At 44.0% G+C, this 12,880-nt stretch overlaps 1 protein-coding gene across 6 annotated transcripts in view; it reads right to left on the bottom strand.

Annotated features, from left to right (window-relative positions):
- Positions 1–12,880, bottom strand: part of LOC143481628 (uncharacterized) — an 84,580-nt gene that overhangs the window by 13,991 nt on the left and 57,709 nt on the right. For all 6 annotated transcript variants that reach the window (XM_076979706.1, XM_076979707.1, XM_076979708.1 and 3 more), the window contains exon 5: positions 2,152–2,189. In XM_076979706.1, the coding sequence (XP_076835821.1) occupies positions 2,152–2,189 (38 nt within the window). The remainder of the gene's footprint in view (positions 1–2,151; positions 2,190–12,880) is intronic.

Genomic DNA, 12,880 nt, shown 5'->3' with positions numbered 1-12,880 from the left:
TAGAAAAATGAAAAGGTTGAAAACTGTTGTGCATAATAATAATTTGGAACATGCATATTGAGTGCATTCTGAGTGTTTTATTATTTTTTTTTAATATACTGATATCATTGGCAGTTTGTTTAAAACCTTTCAATTGTACTCTAATAGTTGATGACTGGAAAATTATAATGACTGCAATTCATATAGGTAATTTTGGAAAATCGGAGAAAATATTATTTGCATAATAATTTGGAACACATTGTATAAATAAATTTGACTTTGACAGTAGGCCGGGGCGGGGGCTCATGGGAGACGCCCATTTCCCAACACACCCTCACTCTCAGTCACCTAAATACTGAATACCGAATACGAATACAAACAATACTGTATTACAAGCTCGAGAAGTGCGAGTTCCACCTCACTGAGGTAAGCTTCCCAGAATACATCATCAGGCAGGACATCATATGCATGCAGCCATGCAAGGTGGTGGCAGTTGTCAGTTGGAAAAGACCCCAGATGTGCCGCTGTGAGCTCCAGCGGTTCCTGGGGTTTTCTATTGGTGTGTCATCTGATGACTTAGCACCCTGGCTATGCCTCTCACTGACCTGCTCTGCGATGAGGGAAGGAGGCAGAGAGAGCATTTGAGGCACTGAAAATTGTATTCGCATCAGCCCGAGTGCAGCAACAGCCAGACCCGAACCACTCCTTTTTCGTTGAGGTAGATGCCTCCAATGTGGGAGTTGGGGAGGTGCTATCACAGAGAAAGCAAAAAAAAGTCTCCATCTTATTGCGTACTATTCCAAGAAGCTAATGCCTTCAGAGAGAAACTATGAGGTGGGTGACCAGGAGCTGTTGGCCATCGAGTTGGAGTGGAGGCACTGGCTTGAGGGAGCATTACACCCCTTCATTGTGATCACCGACCACAAAAACCTAGAGTACCTCAAAACCACCAAGAGGCTAAACTCGAGGCAGGCTCGGTGGTCGCTCTTCTTGTCCTGGATTGCGCTCAAGGTAACCTATCGACCGGAAGAGAAGAACACAAGGGTGCATGCGCTCTCCTGGCAACACGACTGTCTCGCTATTTCCACCTGCGAGGAGCCAATGCTTCCTCCTCGTTGCTTCTTGTGTGTCCTCGACTGGAGCCTGGATCGCGCTACCAGCGCACCAAATCACATCAACAATGTCCCACAAACCGTCTATGTGAATCTGCGCAGGCGCACAGAGTTGATAAGCTAGTCACACACCACACTGGAAACGGGCCATCCCGGAGTCACAAAGACCAGTCAGCTGCTCAGAGCCTACTACTGTTGGCCGGCGATGCACCGGGACATCCACTGGCATGTGACGTCATGCAGAGAGTGCGCTCGCAGCTCACAAGCCTTCAAACAGCTGACCTCCTCTTCCGGTATGTCTTCCAACACATTGGATTGCCCGAGGACATCTTCTCTGACCGGGAAGTGCAGTTTACACTGATCTGGTGGGCATTCCTGAATATGTTACCATAAAATTGTCCTACGGCTATCATCCGCAGGCCAATGCCCAAGCAGAGAGAGTAAACCAGGAACTGGGGTGCTTCCTACGTGCATACTGCCATGAACATCCTAACACCTGGGCATCCTATCTAACGTGGGCCAAATATGCGCAGAATGCCCTCCAACATGATGGAACTCCAACTAGGCTGATCAAACTTGAAGCAGAATCAGGGTCTGGTAAGGCTTTTTAAAGTATGAACCTTTGTTAATCAGAAGTGGAGAAATTATGGTGAAACTAATTAGTAATTTACTTTGAAATGACATGTAAAAGACACACTCTGCAAATGTAGATTACGTGTCAAGAGAAAAATTAGAAAAAAAATATAGAATTATGTTTCCTGGCCTTTCAAGCTTTGTTCCAATTATGACACCCTGAATATACTGATGACATCATGTTCAGAAAGAACCATCAGAACCGACATTTCAAGAGAATATTTTTGCCTGCATCTTAGTTTGTCTGTCTGTCTGCTGAAAGATCTATCCATCCATCCCAAGAAAACATATTCTCCAAAGTTAAGTAAAATAAATTATTGTACTGCACATATAACTGTACATACATTGCACTGTACATAAGTGAGCAGTTGAATAGTTCCATAATATGAAGTCACAAAACATTTAAAAACATCAGTGTATAACTCACCTGAGAAATCCTTGACTGTACAAGTTGAACTCTGCAATCTACGAAGAAAGCATTGAAAATATTTGCCATTTCATTGACTGTAGTTATCTCAATATATATGGAATAAACAATGAAATACAATGAACATTGAACAATATGAAGATATATGGAATGAATATTGATATTTCTGGAATGTACCTTGATATACACTGATCAAGTGACCAAGACACAGTACATTTTTATTCGAGACATGCATCTAGTAGTTTGTCAGACCTCTTTTGGTCTTCAGAATTGCAGCAATTCATCATGACATAGATTCCACAAGGTGTTGAAATCATTCTATCATGTTCCTGGAGCCAGTTCATGACTAAATTGGCAAAATTCATGTCTAAATTCTTATGCCATGACACATTTTTCTATACCAGTCAATGGATATGTGGATTCATCTGACCAGGCAATGTTTTTTCCATTACTCGTGATCTAATTTTGTGGTCCGGATGCCAACTCCGTGTATGTCCAACTGGGAGGAGACCCCAGGAAAGACCAAGGACATGCTGGAGAGATTATATCACTTGGCTCTCCTGGGAACACCTCGGCATCCCCCCAGAAGAGCTAGAAGAGATGGCTGGGGAGAGGGAAACCTGGGCCTCTTTGCTTAGGCTATGGTCCCTGTGACCTGGAACTGGATAAGTGGATGAGAATGGATGGATGGATGGATGGATGGTGTCAATTATTTTGAAAGAATGTGACCCTAAATTATTAATAAGTATATTGAATTATACAGTATTTGTTGATTCAGTATTTATTGATTTTGAATTATTAAAAAGATTATGCAGTCTGGCTGTCATGTCAATCAACAGCTCAGAGGCAGAGCTTCATTTACTTCAACAGCTATATCTCAGCAATGCTTGATGGAAACTGATAGGCTGATGGAGCACATGACTTTGAGGTCACAGGTCAATGCTGGCCAATGTTGTTCAATAGGGATCCTTATCATTTTCATGCAGCAAATCTATAAACACTCCAACTCCCAGAATGCACAGCACAGACTGACTCGATCTGCATTCCCTGATTTCTGAGCACACCTGCACCTCATTTCACATTAGTATATACCACCCAGCATCCCTAGGTTGTAAATAAACTCCTGTAATAAAGCATATCAAGCATTTTTACTTGATTGCCATTATTACTGTCATGACCTGTTTTGTATATTTGAATTTACTTTTACAGATTTGCCCTTTTGTACTGTTGCCTATATTTAGGGATTGTCTCTTAGTATTTGACCTGGTCTCTTCCTCAATCTGTTATTGGATCATGTTTCGGTACATTTGCTCTACTTGCATTATTCTCTGGACAACTCAATTCTCAGTTGAGAATTAAAGATTGTTTTCTATAGCCTGGCTGTATGTGTCTGTGTATCATTATGGATACACATAGATTGTATTCCATCACAATAATAATAGAAAAAAAAAATTCTTCCAAATTTAACGTAACCATTTAGAAGGCTTAACATTGGCCAACTGATACAAAATCTGAATGCTATGCATATATCAGGACTCTGTCATGCTGTCAAGTTTCAAATCATTTCAATGCTAGGTAGCACTATTCATGAAAATCATGCATAAAACCACATATTCACTTAGGAACATGTGTCTTGATTCATTTGATTCTTTGCAGTAGACATACAGTTGTGATCAAATTTATTCAACCCCCACTGAAATAAAGTGTTTTGGCCAGTTTGACATTGATTTTGATCATTTCAGTCATCTTATTTACAATTATATCAAAGAGGCACTTATAAATTAGACAAACATAACATAATATTTATGATGGAATAACCACAAATGTCTTTACTGTGCTCACATCATTATCAGTTTTATTCAACCCCCTAGTGACATTATTTTTTAGTACTTAGTACAACATCCTTTTCCAGTTATGACAGCTTTCAAGCGTGAAGCATAGCTTGACACAAGTGTCTTGCAGCGACCTATGGGTATCTTAGCCCATTCTTCATGGGCAAAAGCCTCCAGTTCAGTCACATTCTTAGGCTTGCGCACTGCAACTGCCTTCTTTAGGTCCCACCAGAGGTTCTCAATTGGATTTAAGTCTGGTGATTGCGATGGCCACTCTAGAATGTTCCAGCCTTTCATGTTCAACCATGCTCTAGTGGACTTGGATGTGTGCTTCGGATCATTGTCCTGTTGGAAGGTCCAACGTCTCCCAAGCCGCAGGTTTGTGACTGACTCCATCACATTTTCCTCCAAGATCTCCTGGTACTGAAGGGAATTCATGGTACCCTGCACACGTTGAAGCTTTCCTGTACCATTAGAAGCAAAACAGCCCCAAAGCATAATTGACCCCCCGCCATGCTTCACAGTAGGCAAGGTGTTCTTTTGTTCATAAGCCTGGTTCTTCCTTCTCCAAACATAGCGCTGGTCCATTGTCCCAAACAGTTCTAATTTAGTTTCATCTGACCACAGTACACTGTCCCAAAACCTTTGTGGCTTGTCCACATGACTTTTGGCATACTGCAGTCGACTTTTCTTGTTCTTTGGAGTCAGCAAGGGGGTGCGTCTGGGCGTTCTGGCATGGAGGTCTTCGTTATGCAGTGCGCGCCTTATTGTCTGAGCTGAAACTTCAGTGCCCACATCTGACAGGTCTTTTTTCAGTTCCTTAGCAGTCACGCGGGGATTTTTCTCCACATTACGCTTCAGGTAGCGCACAGCAGTCGCGGTCAGGATCTTCTTTCTGCCACGACCAGGTAACGTTTCCACTGTGCCCTTTAACTTGAACTTGCGAATGATACTTCCGATAGTGTCTCTTGGAATATTTAACAACTTCGCAATCTTTTTATATCCTTTGCCATTCTTGTGAAGAGCAATAACCTCTTCTCCTGTCTTCTGGGACCATTCTCTTGCCTTCACCATGCTTGGAAACACACCAGTAGATGTCTAGAAGGAGCTTAGTATCACAGTCCTTTTAAATCTGCCTAATTGGTGCTTATCATGCTTGATTGCTGCTCGTTGACATCCACAGATGTTTTCAATACCTGATGGAAAACACTGGAATGAACCTCTGTTCTTAGGAGTGGTAGTCGTAAAGGGGTTGAATAATTGTGTCAATGAAGAAATCACAAAAAGGCCATTTAATACTTTATGACAAAAAAAATTGATGCTATCTTAGTTGCATTTAGTTCTTTAACAAGTCCTTGTAAGATTTCATTATGAACACAATTACAAATGTGCACTGAATTCCATAAAACCCTTCGCAGCATTGGGGGTTGAATAAATTTGATCACAACTGTAACTTTGCAGTTAGAAGTCATGTTCAAGAATGCATTTTGGAAGAAGGATTTTGATCTAATCATGGCAAAATTTGTATAGCCATAATTCATGGCTTGAAGACCCCCTATGAACAACAACATCAATATAAGATCAGTGACGTCGCCCGGTATGGCACAGCCGGGGCCCCACCCTGGAGCCAGGCCTGGAGTTGGGGCTCGTAAGCGAGCGCCTGGTGGCCGGGCCTTTGCCCACGGGGCCCGGCCGGGCCCAGCCCGAACTGGTGGGTTCACCTCCTGTGGGTTCACCACCCGCAGAGGCTATCGTAGGGGACCGGTGCAGTGTGGATTAGGTGGCAGCCGAAGGCGGGGACCTCGGCGGCCTGATCCTTGGACAGGGCAGCTAGCTGTTGGGACATGGAATGTCACCACACTAGGGGGAAAAGAACCCGAGCTTGTGCGGGAGGCTGAGCGGTACCGGCTAGAGATAGTTGGGCTCATCTGTACGCGCAGCATGGGCTCTGGAACCCAGCTCCTTGAGAGGGGCTGGACTCTTCATTTCTCTGGAGTTGCTCATGGTGAACGGCGGTGGGCTGGTGTGGGCGTTCTCATAGCTCCCCAGCTTAGTCTTTATGTGTTGGAGTTCACCCCAGTGAACGAGAGGGTTGCCTGTCTTTGCCTTAGGGTTGGGAGCAGGGCTCTGGCCGTTGTTTGTGCCTATGGACCAAATAGCAGCACAGAGTATTCAGCCTTCTTGGAGTCCCTGGGAGGGGTACTGAGAAGTGCTCCAACAGGGGACTCCATTGTTTCACTGGGGGACGTCAACGCTCACGTGGGCAATGACAGTGACACCTGGAGGGGCGTGATTGGGAGGAACGCCCCCCCCCCCCCCGATCTGATCCAGAGTGGTGTTTTGCTATTGGACTTCTGTGCTAGTCATGGTTTGTCCATAACGAACACCATGTTTGAGCATAGGGGTGTCCACAAGTGCACTTGGCACCAGGACACCTTAGGTCGGAGGTCGATGATCAACTTTGTTGTCGTTTCATCTGATCTCCGGCCCTATGTTCTGGACACTCGGGTAAAGAGAGGGGCTGAGTTGTCAACTGATCACTACCTGGTGGTAAGTTGGATCCGCTGGTAGAGGAGGGGGCTGGACAGACCTGGAAGACCCAAACGTATTGTGAGGGTCTGCTGGGAACGCCTTGCTGAACACTCTGTCAGGGGGGTCTACAACTGCCACCTCCGGGAAAGCTTTTCCCAGCTTTTGAGGGAGTCGGGGGGACATGGAGTCTGAGTGGACCATGTTCTCCGACTCTATTGTTGAAGCTGCTGTACTGAGTTGTGGCCGCAAGATCACTGGTGCCTGCCGCGGCGGCAACCCCCGTACCAGATGGTGGACACCGGAAGTACGGGATGTCATCAAGCTGAAGAAGGAGTCCTATCGGGCCATGTTGGCCACTGGGACTCCCGAGGCAGCTGATAGGTATTGGCAGACCAGGCGTGCGGCGGCTCAGGCAGTGGCAGAAGCAAAAACTCGGAGCTGGGAAGAGTTTGGTGAGGCCATGGAGGAGGACTATCGGTCGGCCTCAAAGAGATTCTGGCAAACCATCCGGCACCTCAGAAGGGATAAACAGTACTCTGCCAACACTGTTTACAGTGCTGGTGGGGAGCTGTTGACCTCGACTGAGGATATTGTCGCACGGTGGAAGGAATACTTTGAGGATCTCCTAAATCCCTCTGTCATGTCTTTCATTGAGGAAGCGGAGACTGACGACTCAGTGGTGGGCCCGTCCATCACCCCAGCCGAAGTCACTGAGGTGGTTCGCAAACTCCCCAGTGGCAAGGCAGCGGGAGTGGATGAGATTTGTCCTGAGTATCTTAAGTCTCTGGATGTTGTGGGGTTGTCTTGGTTGACACGCCTCTGCAACATCGCATGGCAATCTGGGACAGTTCCTCTGGAGTGGCAGACTAGGGTGGTGGTTCCACTTTTTAAAAAAGGGGACCGGAGAGTGTGCCCCAATTATCGGGGTATCACACTTCTTAGCCTTCCTGGTAAGGTCTACTCTAGGGTACTGGAAAGGAGAGTTCGGCCGATAGTCGGACCTCGGATCCAGGAGGAACAATGCGGCTTTCGTCCTGGAACACTGGACCAGTGGATCTGTTTTGTGGATTTTGTTCATCTTCCAGCAGGTCCTGGCCCCACCCCATGCCACCAAAAGCCCCAAAGCCATCACAGTGCCATTAACTAGCCAGCCAACTCGCAGGACCTAAACCCCAATGAGAATTTATGGGGTATTCTCAAGAGGAAAATGAGGGCCACTAGACCCAACAACAAAGAGCTGACAGCAAGCATTAAGAAAATCTGGGCTTCCATAACTCCCGGGCAATTCCACAGGCTGACTGCCTCAATGCCATGTCGCATCAAGGCAGTGATTAAAGCAAAGGATTAAACCAACCAAGTATTGAAGATTGACATATAATTTTGAAAGTATCACAATTTGATTTGATCCTAATTTCTTTTTTTTCTGCAAAAACTGAGAAGTAGTTTGGGCTGGTTTCTCCACAGTATTCAAATTTTTTGAATTCCTGTTTTCATGGGTTTTATGGGCTGGATTCCCAAATTATGTAAAAATGAACAAATAAATACTTGAAATCATTTAAACTGTGGGCTCTCAATTTATAATCTATGAAATTTTTGGTATCTATAAAAAACCTTTAGGAATGGATCTGTTTAAAGATTTACATCAACTTAATATCTCTTTTATTTGGAATGGAAAGCCTCCAAGACTGAGCAAATTAGCTTTGCAAAGATTCAGATCTGATGGATCATATGTTCACAAAGTACTCAATTGGATTCATTCTCCTGACTTATTGTGGTGTAGATTGGAGACTCAAACCTGTCTCTCATCTTCTCCACATGCTCTTCTCACCTCTCCCTTACCACTTAAGATTAAAAGTTTTTCTAAAAACCCTGTGGTAATCTCCACTCTTCGTATCTGGTGTCAGTTTAGATGCCACTTTAAATTCTTAACACCCTCCTTGTCAATGCCCATCTTAAATAATCATTTATTTTCCCCATCCCTTGCTGACACTGCTTTTCTTACCTGGCACAAGAGGGGTAAAACATCTTTCGATGACCTTTTTAGAGGCGGGATCTTTTGCACCTTTGCCCAATTGGCCTCTGAGCTCAACTTGCCTCCTTCGCATCTGTTTCAATATTTTCAGATCAGACATTGTGCCTTGTCTCTCTTCTCTAGCTCCCCTATTAGGCAGCCTTGGAATGATTTGTTGTCTCTAGACCTTTCCAAGAAGTCACTTATATCTGTGATGTATTTGCATCTTCTGAATTTAGACACATCTGGTATCTGTAAAATTAAATGTGCTTGGGAGGAGGAGTTGGGCATCTCTCTTTCGGATCAATGGTGGGGTAGTGCGACTAAGGTGGCACAGTCTTATTCACCTTGTGCAAGGCTCCAATTGATTCAATTTAAAGTGTTGCATAGAATGCACCGTTCTAAATCTCAGCTATCCACATTTTATCCCAGCTCAATCATAGGTGTTTGGGTTCTCCTTGTAATTTGAGCCATGTTTTTTTATTGACCAAACCTGCAGAGGTTCTGGTCCCGTTGATTTCATGTCCAAGGTTTTGGAGGTTGATATACATATTTGCCCTAAGATAGCAATATTCAGCATTTCTGATCAATTATCCTCGCTTACCCGAGGTCAGGCTCAGGTTTTAGCTTTTACCTCGTTACTACACTGCATGTAGTCTTGTAGGTATTTCAGTCTTGCTAGGTATTGCTCTGTGTCTAATCTTATATTTTGTTGTCTTCCTTCTAGGTATCAGCACTGGCAACTGTTTATGGCAGTGCTTGAGCTTGAGTAGTTTGGACTTAAACCTGTTTATACTAGATAGAGATGCATATTCTGACTAAACACTTAGCACTTTTGTAAGTCGCTCTGGATAAGAGCGCTTGCTAAATGCCGTAAATGTAAATGTACTACTCAATACCAGATTCAAAGCACAGCAGTGATTCTACTTCTTGAGGAGGCTGAAGAAAGCTCATCTCCTCCATGGCAACAATCCTTACCATGTTCTACAGAACAGAAATCTGAACAGCGGCATCATTGCCTTGTTGGAAAAAGCTCAAACTCAGACTGCAACACCATGTAGATTCATAAACACTCGACGAGATGGTATTACTATCCATTGTGCCATTAGATGTTGAGTCACATGAGTTTCCTTGATGGTGAGTGGGTGTGCGATTAGTTAGTGATTGGGTCCAGATGTTTTTTGAGCCCAGCAGGGGTCATTTTGCAGATCCAACAGCTGCTTCTTTCGGCTGCTTCAGACATGGATTTGATTGCCTGTTGCAGTGCCTGTCCTTGGAAACCAAGGTGTTTTAAAAGCCTGATGGTAGAAGTGGCCACAAAACCTCGGCATCCTACTTCCACTGGGTAGACTTGCACATTCCACCCTCATTGTGTAGCGCAGCTTCTTGTGTTCGTAGGCCTCTTCTGTTGAATCCTCCCATGGGACTGTGAGCTCTATGATGTTGACAGTTTTGAGTGAGGGAGACCAGAGTGCCAAGTCTGGTCTGAGTGTTGTAGCTGCTATCTCTGGTGGGAAGATCAGTTGCTGGCCAATGTCCAGCCCCGTCGACAGGGGGGGACAACCGGGTCTGTTGTCCCGGGCCCCAGGGGCCCATCAAAGAGCCCAGCAATTTATTTTTTATTTAAAGTCTATAATTTTTAAATAATCTTCAAATCTTTCATTAATATAAAATTATGTACTCAAAATAAGTTCAATGGCTAAAATATATGTTTTTTACCTATCTGCATATTTTCCATTAAGTGCATACACCCCCGCCTCCCACTGAAAAATGGATTGATCCAGCGACCATAACCGGCTGGTACCCGCCCAACAGCGGGAAATACAGTTTTGAAAAGTGCTGGAATTTAGGCTAAAGTACTTCGTTTCACAACAAATATCTGTTGTGAAATAAACCACCATTAAATAATGTGATAAAAAAGCATGAAACATGAAACTTTCTTGTCCCGGGCCCCAGCAAGACTGTCAACGGGCCTGCCAATGTCAACAAGCTTCTTCCAATCCTAAGCCTTGGCTAACTTTCCAAGTTTTGGCTTGATTGTGGGGTGTTTGGGCTGTAGCTGTCTCTCTCGAATAAATGTTTGAGATTGGATGGAGTTGGATACTGTCCTAGGTGAGGAGTTGATGTTGGATCGCCTTGTCTCCAGAGCTGCTGCCAAACTTGAGGACCTGGTTGTGTCTCCAGGTGTAGCGCCCCTGTGTGAGGCTGGTCTTACACCCGGTCAAGATGTGCCTAATAGTTGCTGGAGTTGGACAGAGGGCACAGGTTGGATCTTCCCCATACCAGTCCTGGAGGTTTTTTGGAGATGGTAGTCTCCTTTTCCCAGAGCTGCCTCCAGCTTAGTACTCTCCTCTCCAGTCTCCCCCACCTAGTCCATTGTCCCTGTTTGGCAAGAGACACAGCCTTTGCATTTCTTTCAGCCTCCTCCTGATGGTGCACCTCTTCTACCACAATTCTCCTCTTCTCTGAAGTTGAAGCCTTACGCAAAGATGGTTTTCTTGGCTCAAAGCCTCCTCTTCCCATCTGGACATGCCCCACAATGTCAGTCTGCCTCAGGGCTGACATGGCATGCTGCGCTGCATCGGATGGTGCCCATTTCCGTCCAGCTGACAATGGTGGTGCAGCCTTGCTGATGGTCTGATCTCGAGTCCCTCAGAGTCATCAGAAGCCTTACCTTAGAGCACTTGTACTTTTCAACAAGGCTTGTAATGGGTAGCTGAAGGACTCATTTGCCGTAGAGAATGATATTAGTCAAACAGCATGGGACTCCAAGCAAAAAAAAAAAAAAATGTGTCCATATATTGCCTCTTATCTTTCTCCCTGCTGACACTGTCGAGTTAACTTCGAGTTGAATTTCATGAGTGACCACAGTTCACAGGCTGGTATGGTTCTGAACGATGTGAAGATGTTGATACTGATTGGGCAGTTACCCGGTTTGTCCCGCCTCTCTGTGTACGCTAAAGTAGTTACGGTTGGATCTCTACTTAACTTATCCCTACCTTTCACTAAACTAAATCAGGTCTGATTGAATGCCGTTGCTGGCCAATATTTTCGTCTCATTTTTATTCGTTGATGAAAATGACCATTAATTTCGTGATTGTTTTTATCCCTTCGTATAGTTATTTAGTTATCGTCTCGTTTTCGTCATGAAAAAAAGGTTTGTTGACGAAAACTATGACAAATTATTTGTCAACGAAATTAACACTGCTACAGAGCTGGGTAGGCCTTAGTGGCTTAGTCTTAGACTGGTTTAGATCGTATCTAACTGGGCGTGATTACTATGTTGCTATAGGTACCTCTTCCTCCACACATCAAAAAATAACTTGTGGCGTCCCCCAAGGATCAATTCTTGGGCCGTTACTGTTCAACCTATATATGGTTCCGTTACTACATATCATTAACAAACATGGTATTAGTTATCATCAATATGCAGATGACACTCAACTTTACATTTCTCTAGAACCTAAAGCCCTAAAATCAATTTGCTCACTGTTTGACTGTATAGGTGACATACAGACATGGATGTCTGACAATTTTTCTGCAATTAGACAGAGGTTCTTGTTCTTGGTAGTGATTCACAAAGGAATGATGTCCAGACTTATTTCAATCAAATGAATCTAAATGCCAAACTATGTGTTAAGAACCTGGGTGTCCCCTTTGATAATAAGCTCAGCTTCAAATCACACATCATGAATAAATGCAAGACAGCTTATTTTCACCTTCGAAACATTGCTAAGGTCCGAGATATGTTCCCTCCTGCTGACAGTGAAAAACTTGTCCATGCATTTATCACATCAAGGCTAGATTATTGTAACGCTGTTCTATCTGCTCTTCCAAAGAGCTCAATTTCTCACCTACAGCGAGTTCAGAACGCTGCTGCAAGGGTTCTGACATGCAGGAGAAAGAGATCATATCACACCTGCACTCCACTGACTGCACTGGTTACCCGTCAGCTTTAGAATAGATTTCAAGGTTCTAGTGATGGTTTTTAAATGTCTTTATGGTCTTGCTCCTCTTTACCTCAGTGAAATGATGATGTTCCAGTCAGGTCTCTCAGGTCTTCAAACAGTAATATACTGGTGATTCCTAAAAGCCGATTAAAGACAGGCGAGGGTGCTTTTAGCCACTGAGGCCCAAAGCTCTGGAACTCTCTTCCTGAAGAGCTCAGAGGCATTTCATCCCTGCATAGCTTCAAGAAGAGTCTCAAAACCTTCCTGTTTAGATCTGCTTTTAGTTAAGAAACTCTAACTCTGTTATAATTATTTTATTTAGTTACATTTTGTTATTTTAATATTTATTTTATTATTATTAATTTATAATTTGTCATTATTTTATTATGTTTGTTTCCTTTTTA

Source organism: Brachyhypopomus gauderio, chromosome 18 (genome assembly GCF_052324685.1).
Source record: "Brachyhypopomus gauderio isolate BG-103 chromosome 18, BGAUD_0.2, whole genome shotgun sequence".
Lineage (NCBI taxonomy): Eukaryota > Metazoa > Chordata > Actinopteri > Gymnotiformes > Hypopomidae > Brachyhypopomus > Brachyhypopomus gauderio.
Note: the sequence above shows the minus strand (reverse complement) of the source record. Positions and strands in the feature narration are given on the sequence as shown.